The sequence below is a fragment of the Peromyscus leucopus genome, chromosome 9 (genome assembly GCF_004664715.2).
Source record: "Peromyscus leucopus breed LL Stock chromosome 9, UCI_PerLeu_2.1, whole genome shotgun sequence".
Classification (NCBI taxonomy): Eukaryota; Metazoa; Chordata; class Mammalia; order Rodentia; family Cricetidae; genus Peromyscus; species Peromyscus leucopus.
This window is the reverse complement of record NC_051070.1, coordinates 73710044-73735738: the sequence shown is the minus strand read 5'-3', so window position 1 is coordinate 73735738 and position 25695 is coordinate 73710044. Positions and strand designations below refer to the sequence as shown.

General features: G+C 36.9%; 1 protein-coding gene across 1 annotated transcript; it reads right to left on the bottom strand.

Moving 5' to 3' along the window:
• Positions 1–6473: 6473 nt before the first annotated feature.
• On the bottom strand, positions 6474–8643 carry LOC114695998 (olfactory receptor 4N5). The gene has a single exon (XM_028873517.2). It carries the CDS (start codon positions 7894–7896, stop codon positions 6970–6972), a length of 927 nt encoding a protein of 308 aa, XP_028729350.1. The 5' UTR covers positions 7897–8643; the 3' UTR covers positions 6474–6969.
• Between the last annotated feature and the right edge of the window lie 17052 nt (positions 8644–25695).

Genomic DNA, 25695 nt, shown 5'->3' with positions numbered 1-25695 from the left:
AGTAATCTGTACAGGGATTGAGGAGAGCAGATCATATATAAAAATGAAAGTACACAGTGATAATACTGGAGGTGAAAGGCATAGAAAATAGGGGTTGAGGGCCATAAATGAGGAGACAGAGAGGAAGGGGCAACCAAAATGAAAGATGTTTGAAAAATTAACCCATAAAAATCAGTAGCTCTGTTATATACAACTGACAAATGGACTGAGATGAAAATCAAGGAAGCAGCACACTTCACAATAGCTTCCAATCATCATCATCATCATCATCATCATCATCATCATCATCATCATCCTGGGGTGTGTCTAACCAAGCAAGTGAAAAATTTGTATGATAGAAAATTCAATTCTTTCACTCCCTGGAGGGCCAGGACCCAGAAGCTGGAAGCTGGAAAGCTTAGAGACCTAGGATAGAACCAAACATTACTGGCAAAAAAAATTCCTAATGATATTCTACTATACTTTTAGATTGATGCTTAGCCCAATTGTGATCAGAGAGGCTTCATCCAGCAATAGATGGAAACAGATCCCATAGACAAACATTAGGTGGAGCTTGAGGAATCTTGTGGAAGAAGGGGAATGATTTGCAAGACAGAGGGATCAGGGACTCCCCAGGAAAACTTACAGAATCAGCTAACCTGAGATCATAAGGGATCACAGACACAGAACTGACAACCAGGGGACCTGCATGGGTCTGACCTAGGCACTCTGCATATATGTTAAAGTTGTATAACTTGGTTTTCTTGTGGGGACTCCTAACAGTGGGAGCAGGCGTGGTCTGACTTTTTTTTTTTTTTTTTTTTTGCCTGCTTTTGGGACCCTTTTCCTCATACTGGGTTGTCTCATACAGCCTTAATATGAGGGGAGGTGCCTAGCCTTACTGCAATTTGATATGCCCTGTTTAGTTGATATCCATGGGAGACCTGACCTTTTCTGAATAGAAATGGAGGAGGAGTGGATGCAGGGGCTGGGGACTGGGAGGAGAGCAGGGAGGGAAAACTGTGATCAGGATGCAATATATGAGAGAAGAATAAATTTAAAAATTAAAAACTTCAAGTCTTTGAAGAAAGAAATTTTAAAAGGTATCAGAAGATGGAAAGATCTCCTATGCTCACGTATCAGTAGGATTAACATAGTCAAAATGGCCATCCTACCAAAAGCAATCTACAGATTCAATGCAATCCTCATCATAAATTCAACACAATTCTTCACAGATCTTGAAAGGACAATTCTCAACTTTATTTAGATAAACAAAAACTCAGAATAGCTAAAACAATCCAGAACAATAAAGGAACCACTGGAGGTCTTACTATTCATGATTTAAGGTTTTAGTACAAAGGTATGGTAATAAAACAGCATGTTTTGGCATTAAAACATGTGTTGATCAATGGAATTGAATTGAAGACCTAGACATAAATCCACACACCTATGGACACCCAAGTTTTTATAAAGAAGGCAGAAATATACACTGGAAAGACAGCATCTTCAATATATGGTGCTGGTCAAACAGGATGGCTGCATTTAGAAGTATGCAAATACATCCATACTTATCACCCTGCACAAAACTCAACTCCAAATGGATCAAGGACCTTATCACAAAACCAGGTATACTGAACCTGATACTCTTGCATGTATTGGCACAGTAGAAGACTTTCTGTACAGAACACCATTAGTGCAGGGGTTGGGAGTAGGAAAGTCCCTGCAGATGTCACGGTGGAAATGAACCACAAAGAGGAGAAAAGGAAAACTCAGGTCAGTCTAACTTAGCAGGTCTAGATCAAACTTCAGGAGTTGGATGCCACGTGGTTTATTGTTAGCAATAGTATGGGAAAAATCTGACACATTAGAGCAGCACATGCCAGAAAATTGTTAACTACCAGGATGATATCTGAGCAACAAACAATCTATAGTAACTCTATTTTGTACAACTGTGGTCCCAGACACAAAACCCTTGATCTGTAATCTGTCCTGCCTATAAAATATGCTAGGACAAAGGTGGCACCAAGCTTGTGGGTGTAGCCAACCAATGGCTGATCTGACTTAAGGCCCACTCCAGAGATGAAACCCATACCTGACACTACTCAAGTGACCAAGAACCAGAGACCATATAGCCCAGAGACCTAGGGTAAAACCAAATACAACTGATATAAAAAAGCTAACAATAAAATGATTCCTAATGATATTTTGCTATACACAGAGATTAGTTCTTTATTCAGTCATCATCAGAGAAGCTCCCTCCTGTAGCAGATGGGAGCAAATACAGAGACCCACAGACAGACATTATAATATATATATATATATATATATATATATATATAGAGAGAGAGAGAGAGAGAGAGAGAAAGCATGGAACACACAGCTTGAAGTGGGATGGTCTCCATCAAATCCCTCCCCCTCAAAGCTCAGGAAACCCTGAGGAAGAGGTAGAATGTAATGTGTAAGAGCCAGACGATAGAGGACACCAGGAAAACAAGACCTTCTAAATCAACTGACAAAGTTCAAATGAAGCCACAGAGACTGAAGCAACAACCACAGAGCCAACATAGGTTTCCACTAGGTCCTTTGTATATATATTAGAGCTTTAGACTTTTTATAGGACTTCTGGGTATGTGAATGAATGCCTTCTCTTGGGGGCTTTTTTGTGTTTGTTTGTCTTGTCCAACCTTGATGTGATGGTTTTTGTTTTAACTTACTACATTTTATTTTGTTAAAAACATTTCTAAAATATAATAAAATAATTTTGAAGAAAAAAGTGATAATTACATTAATTAATTTTTTTCTCATCTGTAGGTAATATATTGCATGTGACCACATCAAATATTTACATATACTCACATGCATGAAATACACACACACACACATACACGCACGCGCGCAAAATATTGGAAAGCAAAAGTTTGACATAGAGAAAGGAGGAGATTAACAGTAGAGGAAAAGAGGCAGGAATGAAGAAGGAGAACGCTTTGTGATGAGTACCCCAAAAGCACATGATACACTTGAAAGATAGTTTCATCATAAATCTAATCACTATATACAAAGAATATGCCTTAGTAAAAATGAAAAAAAGAAAGAATTAAAATGAAAAACAATATGTTATTTATCTCAAATATCATTCTATAGCTTTTCTGAATCACAATATATAATCAGTTAAGGAAAAGAAAATTATGAATAAGTAAATATTGAAGCAATATGCCAATACTACCCAATTTTTATCATTGAGCTTTAACGAAATTTATCATCTTTATCACAGATGATAAACTAGACAACAAGGAACCTTTTTATTCATACATTGCTATAGATATGTTGTCTTCACAGTCCTGCTAATTCAGAAACACAAGTTTATGCTCCAAAAATTTAAGCTCAAACTGTAACTGTGAACTCTTGAGTCTGGAGTGAAATTTAGGAATCACAGTGTGGATTATTTGTTTCTTGTCACAAGGTGTACTTGTCCAAATTCTAATTTATCAAATTCATTCCCCATTAACTGAATAATATGTATTTCATTCAGTCACAAAGCTAATGTGAAATGTCTTACCTTTTATTAAAATGCATAATTGCACTTTGTTCTCTGTGCTGGTATTTAAACCTACTGATTCTGGCTGAGAAGTAGCTTCCTTACCATGTATGCAATGACATTATGAATATATGTTTATTGTCCTCCTTGCCTCCAGTCAAATATATGATAAATGTATGAGGTTTTTTTTTTAAAGAAAATTGAAAATTGGAAACTTATACATAAGACTGTTCGTCTAGCCTGACCATGGGGGATTATTCGAAAGAGCATGTTAAGTTTCTCTTGGATTCAAAGAAAGAATTTCTGTAGGTCACAAATTCATGAGCTCATGTGAATTTCTCTAAAGAATACATTGCCTGGGAAGGTCTGATTGAAGTGATTGCATCACTAAATCAACCTGTCAGGGATGATAGGCTTGATGAAGTTTAAATTAACTTGTTTTAGCTACATCTGGAGGTTTATAATAAATGTAATAGCTAAATGTTTATACAAATAAAATCAATATACAAAAAATATATCATGCTTACTCTTAGGGTTATAAGAAAATTCATACATTATTATTATTATTATTATTATTATTATTATTATTATTGGTTTTTTGAGACAGGGTTTCTCTGTGTAGCTTTGCGCCTTTCCTGGGACTCACTTGGTAGCCCAGGCTGGCCTTGAACTCACATAGATCCGCCTGGCTCTGCCTGCCAAGTGCTGGGATTAAAGGCGTGCACCACCACCGCCCGGCCCATAATTACTTTTAACCTAGAGAAGAAATATCTTTTTATAATGAAGTGGGAGCTAAATAGAATAACTTTTTGATTAATAGTGTCTTTTTCTCTCTATTTTAAAGATTCTGGTTGGTTTGGAGTATTTTGTTTGTTTGCCTGTTTGTTTTGTAAGAAAAGAGAGCAAGAAAGGCATGGACTTGTGCAGGTAAAAAGGTAAGGAAGATCTGGGAGCGGTTGGGAAACAAACAGTGATCAATATATAATATATAAAAAGAATTTTTTCAGTTAAAAAGAAAAATAGAAAATGTGGTAGGAAAATGAATATGACTGAAGTCCAAGGATATATATGTGTGAAAATGTCAACATGAAACCTATTATTTTGTACGCTAAACTGAAAGTATGTAAAAATTGATGAAAAGGAAAAATAGTCTTCAATAAATTAATGGATGTTTGGAATCAACGAATCCACATTTATAATTTCAAATTTTATGCATAACCTCACAAAGATTCGACGTTAGCCCAGCATGTAACGGGCTGGTGAGGTGGCTCAGTGGACGAAAGCATTTGTCACCATGTTTGACCCCTGAGGTGGATCTCTAAGACTCACATGGCAGAAGAGAACAGGCTATAGGAAGCTGCCCTCTGCCCTCCATAAGTACACACACAGATAACATAATAAAATACATTATAAAACATTTTTTAAAGGACAGAATAGATGGTGACCCTATAGCTTTGTGGTTCAACAACGCAGTTAAATAACTAAACTTTGAAAATCTAATAATGACTTAAGATGATTTTTCTTTTCATTGTTTTTGTTTTGAGACAGGGTCTCACTATGTAACTCCACTAACTTCAAACTCCCTGGGATTGTCCTGGCTCAGCTTCTCTCTCAAGCACCGTCAAACTACAGGACCATGCCACCAAATACAGCTTGAAAATGCACCTGCTTTGTGTTTCATCTCATTGGCAATTTCTCTGTGGCTTTCGAATGATTGTAACTTTCTTGAAAAAGCACAAGGAATTGGGGGTTTAAATAAACAATAAATACATTCCCATATTTATTTCTAAAACCCAAAGATGCTGCTAACATATTTCTTACTCTGTATCAGTATTGGATATTTAAATTTATTTTGTTTTATTGTAGTTCTTATGATCTCATGATACTAGAGATGAAATCTAGGGTATTGTGTATATCAGGAAATCACTCTACAAACTGACATACCACTGAGTCTGTTTAGCTGACATACAGTATAGTATCATTTGTGAGGTACAAACATGGTGTGTGTGTGTGTGTGTGTGTGTGTGTGTGTGTGTGTGTGGTGAGCAGTGCTATAATAAAAATGAGATAGCAGATAACTGGAAATCCTAATTTCATTTCCATTGAACGTGTGCTTGGTGGATGATATAGAAAGTTCTTTTATATATTTTTTAAAGAAACTTCATACTATATTTTGTAAAGAAACTATATATACATACATATATATTAAATTATAAACTCTAAACTATATTTTTTAAAGAAGCTACATATAGTGATGATGTAAATCTATATTTTCTCTCAGGAATTAGTATTATTTTTTTCCCATAACTGTTACATATACTAGAATGAAATACTGGCAAATTGATAGAACTCCACAATGAGATTAATAAAACATGAATGAAAAAAATTTGATCCATGAACTGGCAAGATTTCTCAGCAAGTAAATGCACATACTAGCAAACCTAATAATCTGAATTTGGATCCTAGAATTCACATGTTAGACAAAGGGAATAAAACCCTTAGTTCATGGGCTGGAAAAATTATTATTGCTAAGATGTCTGTACTGTTCAAAAGTGTCTTGAGATTCAAAAAAATTTGCTAACAAAACACCAATGAAATTATTCAAGTAATAGAAAAAAATTAACATTACTACAAGATCAATATAGTAGAAAGAAAAGTGGAGTTTTAAAATCATAAACTGTTTTATGATATATTCTGGTAAATACTACAATTATTCCACTTTCCTCTAACTAGTAAAACTAAGTATTGTGTTCAGGAAAAAAAATATATAGCAAGTAACATTCCATTTAATTGTATTTTATTACTCATACATAGTTTTTTATACAGAATTGTCAGCATTTGTCTTAAATCAAATATAAAACATTGAATAATCTTTACATATTTCAATGATATTTTAAGATTTCAATACTTAAAGTTATCTAAAATCTAAAATATTTTGTTCTTATTTATCTAGGTTAAGTTTTGCTACTCTATATTCCTTAACTATGTGGTAGCTATTCTAATCCATTTATGTTTTTCAGATGTGCCTAAACCTTCAAATCTTTGAGTTCCTATGCTTTCCATGATGCTTATTTTGTTTTATGATTGTGCTTTGTTTCCCCTAAATACTTTTAATTTCAGTTCAATATCATTCAAGAACCTGCTTTACAGCCAAAGCTAAGGCCATCTCTCTGGGCTATAACTAGCATAATACTATTCTGAAAACACCAGAGCACTGATTCTGGTGAGATTTTTCAAGTTCAGTAGTTTGGCTTGACTTCATTCTCTTGAATATAACCCTGAGAGACCTAGAATTGTACCTGCCTTATCCACATGCTTAGAATACTATCAGAAAACTAGAAGCACATAACGCAATATTTGCTAAAGAACTGATTCAATCTGTGCATAAATACATTGTTTAATTCATTTAAAGAACATTTTCTCACTTTTTTTTGTTTTCTCTTTCTTTTATCCAGTCAGCAGACCACATACTGATTTAATAACTTCCTCATAGAAGTTTTCACTTCCTGGTTGCGAAGTGTATAGATCACAGGATTCATCAAAGGAAAAATGACTGTGTGGAAGAGAGAAACAACTTTGTCAGCTTGGAGAGCCCGAAAGGGGCGGGTGTAGATAAAAATGGCAGGCCCAAACATGAGAAACACGATTATAATGTGGGTGGTGCATGTAGAGATAGCTTTGCTCTTCCCTTCAGAAGAGTGTCCTTTGACATGGTAGAGGATGACAGCATAGGATGATAGGAGACCCAGGAAGCATAAGAGGCTAAGTAGACCACTGTTAGAGACCATCAGGAGCTCTACTGCAAAGGTATCAGTGCAGGCTAGCTTAATGACCTGTGGAACATCGCAGAAAAAGTTATCCAACTGGTTTGGGCCACAAAAGGGCAAGTTCACGATAAGAGCCACTTGTACAATGGAATGAGCAAAACCCCCAAGCCACAGAGCCAACAGTAACACATAACAGACTCTAGGGTTCATGAGAGTGGAGTAGTATAAAGGACGACATATAGCGATATAACGATCAAAGGCCATCACAACAAGAAGGAACATTTCTCCCGCTCCAAGAAAGTGCAAAAAAAATAGCTGAGTGATGCAGGCTTTGTAAGAAATGATTTTTTTCTCACAGAAGAAATCCACAAGCATCCTGGGAGCTACAATGAAAGAGTAGGAGGCATCCAGGAAGGCCAAGTTTCCCAGGAAGAAGTAAAGTGGGGCTGTGAGTCCAGGGTCTGATCTAATGGTGAAAATGATAAGAAAATTTCCAGGAAGAATTATTACGTAGAAAACTGAAAGTAGTGCAAAGACCAGGAGTTGAGTATCTTGAGATTGGGTCAGGCCAAGGAGGATGAATTCTGTTACTACTGAGCTGTTATTGGTCTCCATCACTTCCTAATCTATAGAATAAAACATGGTATGTGTTATGCATGCCTTTTCCTCTGTTTCAAAGATTAAATCTACATGAAAACAATGATTGTCATAACCAGTGCACCACAGCTAAAGGCAGCTATGTTAAACCCTGTCTTTCCTAATCCCCACTAAGACACTGTTCTTCGATAGATACTCTCATTTCCATTTCACTACATGCTTGTACATAACTGTAATTTTATGAGGATGGGCTAAATTTCACAGCTATGTCAACCATTCCTTTTGTTTTATTTTATTTTTTCTGTTGGTGGTGACTCAATCTTTTGCTAGAATAGTTGCTAGATTTTTGTTCCTTCTTTGTATCATCATAGAGAAAACTGTATTTGAAATTGTTTCTCTACTTCAATTCCCATGACATGCTTCCATTTAGTTCTTATTTCCTTTCTGAATTATTTAATTGCTGATTCCCATCACATTTGTTGCCCACATGTGTTCTAACTTCCAAGCATGTTGTTAGGATCTGAAATAGAATCCAAACCTTCACTTCACATATAGGCATCCTCCTAACTAAATTTCTGACCAGCCCAAACCTACATGTACATCCTGTGCCTAAATTCTTGTTATTGCTTTTCAGGTGCATTTGCTTTTGACTTATCTTAATATACTTACTCCTATATCTCAGAATGGTACCCAAATGATATATTTTCCAAAAAAATTTTGGCATTATTGTACCTATAATCAGTACATGGAAAAATTATGATGATCTCAACTCATAAAACAGAGCAGGAAATGGACATGAAGAAGATATATTCTAATATGGTTCTTTAATAATTGAGAAAATTGAAAATTTGTCATTAATTTTAAATATATAATGAGTCAACTTTTTGGTTATCATTGAGAAGTGATAGGGGAAATGTGTATTCATTTGTTTAAAGATAAGGAAATTATTAGTGTTTCATTAATTATTAAGGTTTTGACATTGTTTATCAAAACATTCTTTCTCTTGTAACTTTTGTCCTGGTAAGAGTTATATTTGTTAGAGAAATTTATAATTTAATTTTCATCTGAATACTTTTCTTCAGAGTAGAGTGTATCCAGTCCAGAGATGTGCACATGAAGATCCATTTTTACATAAAATAATGGAACTTCTATCTCTATGTCTAAAATAATCTTATTTTGTGCAATAATATATGATGCCATAATTTTAAAAATTCATTTTGATAAGTAGTCATATTTTGTGGGATTGTGCATACTCCATTGTTAGAGTATATGGCTTAAAAGACAGATTAACATTTATTACAACAAATAACTGTAATGTCACATTATAAAATGATGTCAATATACTTGAACTAAAAACAATATTATGCTACAGTTACAGATGTAAGCAATTTGGAAATAGAAAAAGCAATGAATTGCTGTTAAGTGTTAAAACATAAGCCACCTGAAACAGTATGTGTTTGAAAGGAGATAGTCACAAAATGAATTCATGTAAACTCTCCATAATAGAGCATTTATAGAGGCAGAAAATTGATTAGGCATTGATTAGGGTGAGGTCTGAAATGGAGGTTTACAACATATATGAGAGATTTCATATGATGAAAATAGTATAGAAATGTGGACAATACCTAAATATATTTATGGTACACTTAAATTGTGAATTCTTATCTAATGCTGATTATGTTAGCATGTTTAATGTTGCCATTTAATTTTGAGGGGTAATTTCAAATAGGATAGATTTTTGTTTAAAATATGGCATAAAGTATTAATAATCTTTCCATAATAGCAAGAGAAAGGAGGAAAGAAAAAGGTCAGATTGATAAGTCCCTAAAGAGAATTCATGAGAAATTCTGACATCATTTTACATTACTTCACATATATCTGAACTTATAGGTGATTAATAACGTGCAAGTAACATTCAGATGTTATGGCACAAGTTTGTGAAATGTGTGGGCACATATTTGGATACACTAACACATACTGAAAAGCATACAATCACATACTTAAGAAGTGAAAACAGACTGAAAGAGCAAAAATCTCTGATTCTCTTTGAACTCATTGAAGAGCTTCTTTGCCATTTTGTTTTATTTATACATCTGCTGAACATCACTTTTATACCATACCTACCTGTAAAAATTTCTCAGAAAAATTAGTTCAAAGCCCTCTTTCCTACTTATACATTGTGACATTGCAACATTGATGCACAGTTAATCATCTCAGTCTTCCCTGGATTTGTAATTTGAAAACTTAAGAGTGCCCGAGGGTGGTCTTCTCCTTCCATCTTTCTTTGCCTTTTTTTCTGTGTCCACCTTGGTCCCTCTTGCCTATCATCTGGAAGTAAGCCTGTGTTGTTATTTAACATCTTTGACCAACCTCTTGTCTTCTTCTCTTCCCATTTCTGTGTTTGTTTCAGTGACTCCCAAATTGTGCTGATCCCAGTAACTGAGAAAAGAGGTGTAACAAATGGACATTTCTCTGTACAAAATAAGTTCAAAGGGGAGAAGTCTGAAAAAAAAAATGTACTGCAAAGGAACAAGTGTTTTATTCCACTCAGTTGAGATGATGAAGGATTGTTCACGTAGGCTAAGGTAGAAGTCTTAATTCTTAGCCATTTCTAAATTTGCTTGTTTCAACTGATGAAAAAAAATAATTGGTATTGAAAATACATGTGTAGAACACACAGCATCATTACCCTTTTCTCAGAGTTCATTCACATAGGCAGTCAGGATACACTGCGTGCACTCATTCCTGAAGCTAAGGGTTTTGGAACAACATTTCTCTCCTAGCATCCTATCTCGTTCTCTATCATCTTTGTGGGTTCCTTCTTTCTCCATTTCATCCCTGACAATTCTGACTTTATTTCTTGTACTCTTTTACATGTGTTTTTGGACTCATTGCTTATCTTTATTTTTCTTGCAATGTATTCCTCCAATCCTTCTGTCAATTTCTCTAATCCTCTCATTTTCCTATTTTCTTTCAGCTATTATTTTTTGCTTTGTTCTCTGCACTTACCAACTAGCTATGTTCAAACAACAATTAGTGATAGAAAGAAGCCATGAATTTGGGAAAAAAAGAGCAAAGAGTTCTTGGAAGAAGGAAAATTAAGGGAGAAATTATGTAATTAAATTATACTCTCAAAAATAAAATAAATAATTAAATTTGTGCATATACACAAATTCTTCTTTAAATTATAATGTCTGGCTCACTTTACCCATGAAAAGGAGCAGTAGGCACAGTAAATACTTCCAAAGTGTCCATTTTGGTGGGTTTATTAATGATTAGAAATGTTTCTCTCACTTGTCAGTGCTGAGCCTTTTCTTCTGAATTTTCTCCACTTTGAAATGTTTTAATCCAACATGAATTACTCTCCATCCTCTTCCATATTTTTCCTTTTTCTAACTCATCTTGGAACAAATGATGGTCTTTGTTCACAAAATACAGCTCTAGTTATTATATTTGCTAAATAACATGTTTTATGTGTAATTCAATCACTACATAATTTTAGAAAAGACATGGGTTTTTGGGGGGTTTGTTTTTCTTGTTTGGTTTTTTGTTTTTGTTTTTGTTTTGTTTTGTTTTGAGACAGGGTTTCTTTATGTAGCCCTGGCTGTCCTGGAACTCATATTATAGACCAAGCTGGCCTCAAAATAAGAGATCCACCTTCCTCTACCTCCCAAGTGCTGGGATTAAAGGTGTGTGCCACTACCATCTGGCAAGACCTGGATTTTTAAAAGTATGCAATTACATTTAACGAAGGAGATGGATTTATCTGCTTTTCTCAAAAGTAGAGAGCATCAAAATAAAATAGCATGATTAGCAGTCAGTGTCTAAATTGCCCTACAAAAGAATTCAGTGATGAGTTAAATTATACTACAATATCATGAATGGATATATTAGTTGAGATTCTGTGATTGTCCTGGTGTTGACCCCAGGATCTCAGACAGATTTATGTAAATATGTGATTATTTGACTAAATCACTCTTTCTTAATTTCAGTTCTCCAAATTTGATCCTTACATTATTCTATGCTATGATCATGTATAAAACAAGAAACAATTCACATAAGCAGGAATACAAGATAGTTATAAAATCAGTGAAATTCGTTGTGAGACTAAGTTTACTTACATTTTCTGATACAATGTGATTCATTTTGGCTCAGATTAGGGAAGAACAGTCATTTGTATTAGACTCAAACTAAAGTTAAGTTTGGGAAAGCCAAAGATATTGTTATTGCACCTTGTTTATAATAAAATGTTAGCCTGTTTAAATTAATTCTGGGCATCAGATGTAGCAGGAGTATTATTTCATGAGAGGGTAGACAGTAGTAAGCAGCTGAATTTAGTGGTCATTCTTACTCTGCTCTTATGAATTTCAAGGCAAAAGTAGTCCCAGAAAAATATACTTTTCCATTTCTTATTTCTATGTATTTCTTTTAAATATAAATAATGACAATAAAGTTTCACCTTAATAGGAGTCCAATATTTTCAATCAAGTAGCTATCCTTTTCCATCAACTGGAAAAAAAAAACTAACTGATCATGTAAAAGCTTTCTTTAAATGTGTTTTCTCATGTTGGTAAATCTGTAGATTGTGAAATTTCTTCTTTACATTTATGATGCAAAACAAAATGTGCTTGGGGATTTTATTAGCACCTATTTAATACAAAAGGGAATTGATAGAGCAACAACTCAAGCAGGTGCAACAGCCACAGGTCCATTTTAAATATTAACCAAAGAAGATGGCATCTAAGACCTCACTGTTCATGATAAGGCTTAAAATTTTCCAATTATCACTGACATCTGTAATGGTCTGGCACTTAAGTTCACAAGAGAAGACAAACAAGATATCCATGCATGCAACAACAATCTATTCATATTTTTGAAGATGTTAATAAATCTTAGTTAATAAGATTTAGACATATATTAGGTGAAGAGACAGAAAAATTGTCCTGTACCAGTTATCATTTTTAAAAGATTTATTTATTTGTTTATTTATTAAATACATATAGTATTCTATCTGCATGCATGCCTGCATGCCAGAAGGGGGCACCAGATCTCATTACAGATGTTTGTGAGCCACTATGCGGTTTCTGGGAATTGAACTCAGGACCTCTGGAAGAACGGCAGTGCTCTTAACCTCTGAGCCATCTCTCCAGCCTCCCATGTCCCATTTTTTAAGCAATAATGCTCTTCAATAGAAGACCTTTATGGTACATTGCAGTCCATTCTTCTTGGAGTGTCCTCTTAAACAAAAGAATACATTATTTGTTTTAATATCGTATTGATATATATTCGTTTTTGTTTTTTATATATCAATTCACTTTAGGATGTATGATTCATGCGTTTCTTTTTCTCAGTTAAAGAGTAGTGGATGTTTTGTTTCATTTTGCTTTGTTTTAGCTTTTTTTTTTTTGCCAATTGTCTCTTTGCCTGTTTTTTAGATTTTTGTGCTTGCATTTTGTGTGTGTGTGTGTGTGTGTGTGTGTTTCATGTCTTTAAAGTTTTTTATTTTTCTTTCTTGGCCTTTGCATTGAGAGAGAAAGAAGGAACATAAATTAGGTGAGTAAAGATATAAGGAGGATCCAAGAGTTGCTGTGGGAGGAAAAATATGATCAAAATATGTTGTATAAAAGCAATTTGAATAAAAAATTGAAAGACTAGTACATAAAAGCAAAATATTAACACAAACTTTTTGTTTTAGTTTTTCTTGTTAATTTAAATGAATGTGAATATTGCTGAGTGTTTCTAGCATAAAAAATATAAATTTAATTTTATGAGATAAATGCAATGCACTCAAATATAGCTTTATTTAAATTTTTGTCCAGTTCGGCCACAGATACAGTAATGTTTAAAAGTGAATTAAAGAGGCAAGAAGACTAGGATCATTTTCAGCATTTTTTTTTCTCATGGAACTGTATTTAGATGGATAACATTTCTCTACTGAAAATAAATAATTCTATGCTTATATCACTATGCTTGTGTGAAAATACATGGAATAAATTTCCAGAAATAGAGTGATTTAGAAGCACAGAAAAAAAAATGTAATGAACGAGCAGAAGAAACACAATGAAAGACAAATATAAAACAAATACTTAGAACCACCCTTGTGGTTTGTTCTAGGAACACGTGTCCCTTCTGCCTCCCGACACTACCTCTTGCGTACTATCTAGCCAACTTGTAGGTAATGCCAACTGGTGCTGCAAGCCCCGCCCACTTCAAGAACTCTCGATTGTCCCCAACCCCATACGGAAAGTTTGAATTCCTACTCACTTCCACTAACTTCACTCCACACGCCCCCTCAACCTGTACCTATTTAGTCCTTTCCCAGAGCTCCAGTTTACATTGCTAACTCCACCCACCTACCACCCTGAGAGCCCTGGCTTGTTCCCACCCCTAACCTAGAAACCTAGACTCCTCCCCCAATCCACTCCACTCATTCTAACCAGCTATTCCTACCCCTATCAGCTTTGTGCTCCTGGCTCATTCTATGAGTAGACACCAGACTCTGCTCAGCCAGCAACACCCATCCCCTCTTCCTAACACCACCCCTCTCTAGGCAAGGCCACTAAGACCCACGTCAGCAGCTCCAACCCTAGGCTGACCAGAGGACCAGGTATCCAGCACTGCTTTCTTCTCTTCCCCTCTTTGCCCTTCTCTTTAAATAGGGTCCTAGAATTGCATTGCCAACTCCACCAGTGCCCAATGCCTGAGTAAAGGTTTCCCAGACTCCCGAAGACTGACTGAGAATCCTATTATGCTACACAAGCTCTCTTCCTGAGCTTCAAAATCTTGCCTAACCCAAAGTGAACCAGGACTACTCCTAAAACCTCATTCTGGTATCAACACTGAATTGCTCAAAGATTGATTAACCTGCTTCCCCACTCCTTGCCCTACCCTAATTCTCAAATATCACTCAGGTTCAACATCCAGTGTCCAAGCTTAGTCTGTTCAGCCATGTGCATGCTGCCCTCAACTTCTAGGCTTTGACCAGTATACATATCCTGTGAACTAGGACAGATCCCCCACATACAAATATTTTCATTCCTTATGCCCTTCATTCACCTTCCAGGTTCAGCCTGCCTTCATCTGACCACCTTTCTAAAGCCCAGCATCTAGCCTGGATTCCAATCTAGTGCCTATTCTTGTCTGGTCAGCCCCATCTTCATAACCTTTAATGTTCAGGCTTGGATCAAGGCATACATCTTGCCTTCTAGTCAAGCCCACTGAATCTACCTGACTTCATTATACCCATGCCATGTTCAACCTTCAGGCCCAACCCAATCTGCACATTCTATGGTGTCTATCCCAACAAGCTGTACCTATATCAGACATAAAACTAACAAAAAAGTCCACATGCTCAGGTTTCATTACAAAAATACAAATAACATGAAAGAAAAATAAAGAATATTTGCCCCAAAATCTAGCAACCCAATATGAAAGTTCTACAAAAATTATCCAGATGAACCCCCAAACAAATATTTTTTTTAAAAAATCACATAAACTTCATCAAATAATTTAAAGAGTTCAAAGAAGACTAATAGAAAAAAATGAATACCCATACATGAGTAAGCATAATTACAGCAATCAGATATTAGACAGAGATTTCGAAAGCATTTACTGGAGAAAAGACAGCGTCTTCAACAAATGGTATGGTGAAAGCAGATTTCCAACATGTGAAAGAGTGAAATTCGACATGCATGTATTACATTGTACAAAATTAATTCAAAATAAATCAAATACCTCAATATAAAACCTGAAACTGTTGGAAGAACATAGACAGTGACCTACAGGATGTATGCATAGAAAATTACTTTGTGAGTAGGACCATTCTTAACTAGAATAATAATGCCAAAATTTACAAGTTGGATTGCATAAAACTAAAACACTTCTATATAGGTACAATAGAGTGCAGAGTAATCCCACAACCCACACAATAAAAGAGACTCTTTGCCAGATATATATCTAATAGAAGATTAGTATCCAGAGTATATAAAGAATTCTAAGAACAGACAGCCAAACAAATAAATGACTCTCAAAAGTGGGCTTGGGATCTGAACAGAGAATTCTAAGAAGAAAATTGGCTAATACATATGTAAAAACCTTTTTCCATGTATAACTGACCTAAACAATTTTTTTTCAAAACAGGAAAAACATAAAATAATTACAAAAAGCAATATTTTGGGCTGGAGAAAGGAATGAGAACAGCTCAGAGACTAGAAAGAAAAATGGTTCCAGAATTATAAGAGTCCTTCACAGCGGGGAAATGTGGCAGTTAGTAGCAGACATGATATGTGTAGCAGAAGCAGAGGTCTGATGCCTCTCTACCCAATCTACCCACATGCACAAAGCAGAGAGAGCAGACTGAGAATGGCTCTGGTCTTTAAACTCTCGAAGCATGTATGTAGTAACATCCTTCTTTGACAAGCAAGGTTACACCTCCTGAATCTTTACAGTCATACCACCAACTATAGCAACGCTACACCTCTTTAATCTCTACAGTCATACCACCAACTATGGGCCAAACTCATATGCCCAAGAATATTAGGGACATCTTATTGAATCCACCACACCACATAATTATTTTTATGGCTAATGATAATGGAATTGTTTCACTTATTCCTTTTTCAGTTGTCCAGTTTACTAGAAAATAAGTTTTTACACTATGTCCTCATTATATTCTAGATTTCATTTTAATCCGTTTTAATGCCTTCAAGTTCATGAATGTGGGTTTTCTCTCTCCTTTTTCTTAATTTAGCTAAGGGTTTGTCAATTTTGTTTATCTTTTTCAAAGAACCAGCTAATTTCCATATTTTTGTGTGTTTATTTTTGTGTATATCTGTTTCACTAGCTTCTGGCATGCTTGTAATTGTTTCTTCCCACCTACTAGTTTTAAGTTTAGTTTTTTTCTCTTTTTTCTGAGCCTTAAGATATATAATAATAATATACGTGTGTGTGTGTGTGTGTGTGTGTGTGTGTGTGATTTCTCAAATGTTTTGATGTACTTAGTAATATAAACTTGCAACTTAGGATTTATTTTTTACAGATTTGAAGAGGTTGTGTCACTTATTTTATTCAATTATAGCTTTTTAAAAAATGCTTCTTGATTTCTTCAATGGCATGAAAGGTGTAATTCTCCATGAGTGCTTTCTGTAGATTCTGTTGTTGCTGGCATCTAGCCTTAGTCCATTGTGGTAAGATGGGATGTCATTTCAGTTTTCCTATATTTTTTGAAACTTGCTTTGTGCCCTAATATGTGTGGAGAAAGTTTTATGGGTTGCTGAAAAGAAACTGTATCCTTTCATTTTTGGTGGAATGTATAATATATGTGTAAGGTATGTTAGGTCCATTGATTTATAATTATCATTTAACTCTAGTGTTTCTCTATTAAAATTTTATTTGGATGAGATGTCTATTAGTGAGTATTTAGTTAGGGTTTCTATTTTTGTGCTGAAACACCATGACCAAAAGTGAGTTGGGTAAGAAAGGGTTTATTTGGCTTACACTTACATATTATAGTTCATTACTGAAGAAAGTCAGGGTAGGAATTCAAGCTGGGCAGGAACCTGGAGGCAGGAACTGATACAGAGGCTATGGATATGCTGCTTGTTGGCTTGCTCCTCAAGGCTTCCTTAGCCTGCTTTTTTATGGAATACAAGACCACAGTTGGCCGGGCCTTCCTCCATCAACCACTAATTAAGAAAATGCTGTACGGGCTTGCCTATAGCCTAATCTTATAGAGGCATTTTCTTAACTGAGGTTCCCTCCTCTCAGATGACTTTGGATTGTGGCAAGTTGACATAAAACGAACCAGCAAGTGAGAATACAGTATTGATGTCACCTGCTATCATTGTATTGGGATTATTCTCTGGCAAGTAATATTTGTTTTATGGAATAAGGTGTGTATTTTTTTTTGGAATTATAATATCTTCTTGATGGATTGTTCTGTTTATGAGTGTGAAGTTTCCTCCTATTGTTTTTGTTTTGAAGTCTAATTTTTTCAGCTATGAAAATAAGTGACTTGTATTTTTCTTAATTCCATTTGTTTGCCTGGAATATCTTTTTCTATCCTTTTCTCTTAATGTGTCTGTCTTTGATAGTGGTCTATTTTTCTTGGAGGCAGCAAAAGATTTATCATGCATTTTAATTCAGTCTGCTAGTTTATGACTCTCTTATATAATTATGATCATTGATATTATTCAGAGTTAGTGTAGAAAATGTGTATTAATCCATAATTTTGTGTTTTCTAGATTTCTTTTAATTATTCTGGAATTATTATTTATACCTGTGGTGTTTTTAGTTTGTTTGTCTCTTTGTTCAGACCAAAGTATTCCTTGTAGTACCCTCTGTAGAGCTGGCTTAGGTGTCATTAATTCCTTTAGTCTACTTTTATCATGGAGAGTTTTCACCTCTCCTTCAGTTTTAGTAGATTTTTATAGATTTACAGAAATGCTTTAATTTAGGATATAAGAACTAGATAGCAGGAAGCCTGCCAGGGCCATACAGTTTATAAGCAATATAAGTCTCTGTGTGTTTAATTGGATCTGAGTGGCTGTGGGAGCTGGGTGGACACAGGAATACTCAGCTACAGGGTTGTTGTTTTTTTGTTTGTTTGTTTTTGTTGTGGTTGTTGTTTTAGATTTTTTTCTTTTTATGTAGTGTCATTTGGTTGGTCTGATCTTTCATAGCATGGACTACATCTTTCCAGACCTTCTGGCTTTAGATGTTTCTATCAGGTATTATTCTGTTGGGACTGTCTTCATGAGTGATTTGACCACGTTTCTTGGAGCTTTTAATGCTTTTTATTTTGTCATTGGTTTTAGGGTTTTAAATATGATATATCATGGGAAGCTTCTTTGCTTTGCTTTTACTTTATTATCTTTTAAAGATTTATCTTCTTTTAAGTATGTATGTGTCAGGGGAGTATGTACACATGAATGCAGTTCACTAATGAGGCCCAAACATGATATCAGATTCCATGGAGCTGAAGTAACTGATGGTTGTGTGCTAGGTGGGTGCAAGGAGCCAGGATCTGGTCTTCTGGAAGAGTGGTACATGATTTTGACTGTTGAGCCATCTCTCTTGTGAGAAAAGATTATTTTATTGCTCTAATTAGTATTTATTAGCTTCTTGTACCCAGTTGTGCATCATTTTCTCTAGATTTGAAATTTTTTTCTTTGTTATTTTATTGAAAATATTTTCTATGGCTTTGATGTTGAAATCTTCTATGGTTTTTTTTTTGCCTGTAATTCAAGTATTTGGCCTTTTTATGGTGTTTCACTGTATTCCATTAGTATTTGTTTAATATATCATTGACCTTCACTGAATGATGCAATTACTCTACCTTTTCTGCTAGCCCCAATACTCTGTTTTTAACTTGATCCAGTTTATTGTTGATACTTCCCACAGAACTTTATAAATTATAGTCATTTTTTGTAAATTATTAATCAGGAAGTTTTTAAAAATTGCTTCCATTGCCATCTGCTAGTGTGGGATTAATAAGTTTTGGTGAATATGTTATCCTGGTTCTCTCTCTCTCTCTCTCTCTCTCTCTCTCTCTCTCTGTGTGTGTGTGTGTGTGTGTGTGTGTGTGTGTGTGTTTCTATGATGGATTTCGTACAACTGTAGTTGGTTTGTTGGTTGAGTTTTTCTTTCTTTTGAATTTTTCTTTAGTTCAAGTTTTCTTCTTTCAATGTGATTGCTTACGGGGCTTAGAATAGGATTAAGTTATATTAGAACTGAGGTATCATTTTCTATGTTGGATTAGTATTTAGAGTCAGAAAAACTATCTTCAGAAACTCATGAGCTATTCTGATTCATTCCCACTCTCCTCTTTGAATGTGCAGTTTGTGCTGTGAGTTGTGGTATTCCCCGTGAGCCTGTGTCAGATCAGGCTATCACCATGGGTCTATGGCTTCCACTGCATGAGTTGTGGAATGCCTAGCATTTATAAACCTTACATCTGTTGTGGGATATTTGACCACACCATGTGAAAGCCACCTTCTGATTGGTTTAATAAAGAGCTGGATGTCTAATAGGTAGGCAGGAGAGGATATCTGGGACTTCTGAGCAGAGATAGGAACTCTAGGAAGAATCTGAGAGGTGGAGAATTCACCAGTAGGACACTCAGAAGCCAAATGAACAGTATGGAGGAGAGGTAACAAGCCATGTGGCAGAATGTAGATGAATATAAACTGGTTAATTAAAGAAATGAGAGCTAGTTGGGAACAAGCCTAGGCTAAGGCCAAATGTTCATAATTTAAGAAGAAGTTTCTATGTCATTATTTGGGAGCTGGTGGTCCAAAGAAAGTCCAAATACATACGTCCAGACAGCCTGACTTCTTTGTTCCACAGCTTCTAACGTTACAGCTTATGGAATGTCCTTCATCCATGTGAGCTTTGCCTTACATTAGATACTGTTACAACCATGGATCTACAGCTTCTGCTATGAGTTGTCAAACTCTGAATCTGTGGGCTTATTACCATTCAAATTTTGACCTCATCGTGTCTCCACAGCTTCTACTATGAGTAGTATAATTGCCTGTATCAATCAAAAACTTCACCAAAGAATTCAAGAAATTTAAACAAAACACAAGGAAACATCTTAATAAAATCAAGGAGAAAAATCCTAAGAACTAATGTCTGAGTGATGCCCAAGGAAACGTGGTTGATGGAAATAATGAAGACAATCCAAGATTTGAGAATGGAATTCAATCAGGAGTTATAAACATTGAAGAGGACTCAATTTGAAATGAAGATAGAATTGAAAACTCCAATAGCTCAACGAGAGACCTCAAAAAACTTACAAATAGGTTGAACAAAGCAGAAGATACAGAATAAGATCACAAAATAAAATAGAGGCTCTAGTACAAATAAGCAAGAAACATAAAAAAGTTAAAACAAAGGAAAAAACACAGGAAATGTGGAATATGATGAAGAAATCAAAGTTTTGAATTATAGCATAGATAAAGGAGAAGAATCCCAAATCAATGACATATGTCAGGTTTTGAACAAGATCATAGATGAAAGCATCTCAAAACTAAGAAAGGACATACCCATGCAAATATAATAGTCATACAGAACACCAAAATAGATAAAATTAGGAAAGAAAATCTTCATGGTGTATCACAGTTAAAACTCTATGTATACATACAAAAAATGTATTGAAAGCTGCAATTGAAAAAGCACAAGTCATATATAAGGGGTAACCCATTAGAATAACATCTAAAAGAAACTTTGAAATACAGAAGAGCCTGGAGCAATGCATTCCATGTCCTAAAACAACACAATATCTAACCTAGACTAATGTATCTAATCCAACTATCTGCCATGATTGAAGGAGAAAAAAAACTTTCCACAATATAAGCAGTCTAAAATTTTATATCCAACAATTCAGACCTGAAGAAAATACTAAAGCATTATTCCAGGCTAAAAAGAATAATGAACATGGCATAGAGACTGTGGAAAGAAATAATACAAAGCCATGATTATTAAAGCACAAAATACCACTGAAAATACAAAACACAATGCCAAAACCAACAATACAGTAATTGCAATATAACAACACCTTTCAATAGTCATTTTAAATATTAACAGCTTCAATTATCCAATCTGAAGAACTGATACACTGGATGTGGCTTGAGCATGTATGAGACCTCAAAGCCTTAGACTGTGTAGAGGCCAGAAATTATAAAGGGAGTATGACTGGCCAGGGCAGAAGCTCAGCATCAGCTGTTAACTCCTGCCCTTCTGCATTAGGATTATCTTTCTAAAGATAATCTGTGATTTGTTTTCCCACATTACCTGGAACCACTATATTTTTGAAGATGAATTGAACACACCGTTCTTGTGTTATTATCATGTACACTTGAGTGTATTGTCTACTCATGGTAGAATTGTACAGATCCACCTTCCCCTTGTTCTAGTTTGAGCATCCATAGAATTTGTGTAGGAGTTGTGTTGTATTCCAAAGGTGTCACAATGATTCCCTGTTACCTTAGCACATAGGAAATTTCAATAATTGATTCCAGGTCTCATTAATACAGAAGAACCTTTCTCCCACTCAACATGGTTTCTTGAGTGTGGCTCCCAGATATTTGCCTAGCTTGGTGTTCAGAATCTCTCTCTTTCATCTTTCCTTTCACTCATTGTCCTGTTAAGTGTCAGATGATGCTGCAGCCAGATAGTCAATCCTAGGGCTGGAAGGAGAAAATCTCATCCTAGAGGCTGCAGAGAAGAGTACTCTGCTTTCATATAAAAATATTGGGGTGAGGAGCAGGGCGGTGGTGGCACACACCTTTAATCCCAGCACTCTGGAGGCAGAGGCAGGTGGATCTCTGTGAGTTTGAGGCCAGCCTGAGCTACCAAGTGAGTTCCAGGAAAAGGCACAAAGCTACACAGAGAAACCCTGTCTTGAAAAACAAAACAAAAACAAAAAAAAAAGAAAGAAAAAAGAAAAGAAAAAGAAAAAAAAGAAATATTGGGGTGATTGTTTCCATCTGTAGAATTCACTAGGACACTAGAAGGACCCTAGCCCTTCAGTAACTATCAGGACCCAAAATGGTAGATGAATGGCCACTTATAGTTCACAGAGCTTGTTTTCATATAATGGACTCCTTATGCTTCCATTGGCAACCCTAGATTTCTGTCCCTCCATCTGCCTCCCAGTTCCAACTGGAGCCAGATTGTAGGTAACAGTAATGCATAAGTCAAGGACATTTGCCCATTTCCACAGAGCCACAGGATTGGCAAGACAGGGACCTGTTGAATGTATAACCAAATGGACAACAGTCCTGGCCCCATTCAGCCAGAGTGACAGGCCCTGGCAGTGAAGGAACTCTGGTTCCAAAGAAAGATTTGGAAATATAGACCCACCTTTTCTGAAGTTTCTATTGAGTTGTTCTAATAGTAGGGGACTTCAGTGAAGTCACAGACAAGGGACAAAACAAGGGATAGCTCTTTCATGTTGCAATTTTTGAAGTGTAATGCCTGCATAGAGTCATTCACTTGCATTTGGCCTGAGTCAGAAACATACAAAGATGATCACACAGTCCATATTGTACTTTTGTGATTTGTTGTTCTCGTAGGTACCACAGTGTCTTGGCCCTACAGGGATTGACAGAAGAACTTGTTCACAGGCCAGCTTTAGTTTTTTGAGTTAGCACTGCGTTGTTTTCTTAGGAAAATGTATTTGAAAATTGCTTAGAGTTCATCCTCCATCAGAGTGGTTTGTCTATGAGAGAGACAGGTCCTAGAACTTCAATCAAAAGCAAGGAACTTAGGGAAGGACAGAAGCCCTCTTTTCTTGTTCTTCCTTGTTGTGGGATATTTGATCACATTGAGAAACCCAAGACTGGTAATAAAGCCAACCTTGGGTCAGGAGGCAGAGCCAGCAACTAAATGACAGGAATTAGCCATGAGGAGTATAGAGAAGCCAGGAAGATGAATAGAGAGATGCATAGGAAGGAGCAGGAAGGGACTTGGAGTTTGGCATTTTTTTTTCTGTTTGGCATGGCTGGAGAGATGCTTTTCTTGCTGGGTTTCTGGCCAATAAGGAAGATCAGATGGTTGCTCCTCAGCCTCTCTGAGCTAGCAGGTTTTCCCCCCAACATCTGACTCCCAAGTCTTTATTGGCAATTAGAACAATAGAGATGTAGTTAAAAACTGTATTTGGTGGCAGCCACAGAGCCTCTCCTGGCAGGACCAAAAATCCACCAGGCTGCAGCTTGAGTGGCGGGGTGTTGATGCTGGGGCCACAGAAGTGCAGATGGTATTTTAAATATTTGTAGATTTGTGTGCAGCCACTAAGCTGATGGAAAAACAAAACTCCCTGGTAGTTTGTCTCAAGCTAGGCTGGGGACTTTGGCACTGTAGACAATTGTGTCTTTGAAGAAGATACTGAGTTCTCCTTAGAGCTGGCCATTGTCATTGAAAGTCTGAGTGACAAATGGCTTCTATGACACTAAGCTACCCACACTAGAACTGTGTGTCAGTTCTACATGCATTCATAAATATATGAATGGTGCTATACTCAGTGTCAGGTTTTTACTATAATTTGTCTTATTTACCTTGATTTAAGAAAAGTTTTCTTGGCTAGTTCCGGAAGTGGAGGCGCTCTGAGCTCAGTGGCCATGGCGCTGGCTGTCTTGCGCGTCCTCGAACCCTTCCCGACTGAGACGCCGCCGCTGGCGGTGTGGCTGCCGCCCGGGGGCCCGTGGCCTGCGACGGGGCTGGGCCTAGTGCTGGCGCTGCGGCCGGCGAGCGAAAGCCCTGCGGGGCCCGCGCTGCTCGTCGCGGCTCTAGAAGGTCCGGGCTCCCAGGACGAGCAGCGCGGGCCCGGGCCTCCGCAGCTGCTGGTGAGCCGCGCGTTGCTGCGGCTCCTGGCGCTTGGGCCCCGGGGAGCGAGTGCGAGCGCGGCCTGTGCGGCGGCCTCCGGCGCTGGCCTGGGCGCTGCTTGGCACGTCTCCCGGGCCTGGGCTCGGGCCCCGAGTCGGGCCGCTGCTGGTGCGCCGCGGGGAGATCCTGCCCGTGCCTGGCTCGCGAGTGCTGGAGACGCAGCCGGCCCTGCAAGGGCTGCTGGGCCCGGGGACGCGGCTGGCTGTAACTGAGCTCCGCGGGCGGGCCAAACTGGGCCGGAGAGTAGGGACCGCAGCCGCCCCGCACCCCCGCCCATGGTGTCCTCCTTTGCCGTTTCCCACTCGGTCCGGCAACTTAAAGGAGTTTTGGGAGGGGCTGGAGATACACTGGGTGTGACCCGGGGCTGTCTCCGGGGTCTCGGGCTCTTCCAGGGCGAATGGGTGTGGGTGACCCGGGTGGGAGAGTTACCAAACACCTCCCAGCCGCACTTGGCTAAAGTACAGGTCCTAGAACCTCGCTGGGACCTGTCCGAGAGACTGGGACCCAGCTCTGGGCAGCTGGGAGAGCCACTCTGACGGACTGGTGTTTGTGCCTGCTACTCTGGCTTTTAATCTGGGCTGTGACCCCCTGGAAGTGGGAGAGCTCAGAATTCAGGTCGGGAATGCTGCTTTTCCTTCTGCCCTCTTATCTGTCTTAACTGAATTGGAAGGCTAGCTGTAGAATTTCGGTCCCCTGTCCCTTACAGCCTTGTTTACCCAGTCTCCATTATCAGACAGTCTCTCCATAGTGGTGCGTGGGAAGAGCTCATGTGTTGAGGCGAAAGGTGAGGTTCACTGTCAAGTACCAGATGTGCGGACGCTTACGCTAATCAGTAATTTGGGTGCTGCATCAGAATGATGACTTGTACCTTCTGCCTACACTTTCCATTGACCTCCTCTTCTAACTTTTTCCTGATAAAAGTCTACCATCCTTTACTTCAAGGCCTACCTAGAAAACTCCTTAAATCCTTTTATGATCTCAGTACCATAACTTTAACATCATTTCCCCTCCTCCAGCCTTTTGAGTCTTTGTTAGGATATTTACCTTATTCTTTTTATGATTATATAATCTGTCTAATCCTCAATCATATATTGTAAATTCCTTGAAAGGGCTCTTTGTTATCTTTGGTGCCTGGTATTTGATATCTTATTAAATACATTTAAGAGAAAAAAAAAAAGAAAAGTTTTCTTTAGATTTGCTGATTCACACAAGAGGAAAAGTTCATTATTGAAAAATATTCAAAATAAAAATGCTGAAAAGTAACATTAAACCATCCTTATCAATGAAACAGAAATACATTTGTATAGATTTCTCTTTATTCATGTATGATACAAACATAAAAGTAAAATAATACATTATACATTGTCTTTAATTTATCTAGCCATGCTATTCAAAGGTTAGGGTAATTATGCACTGCTCAATCTATAAGTT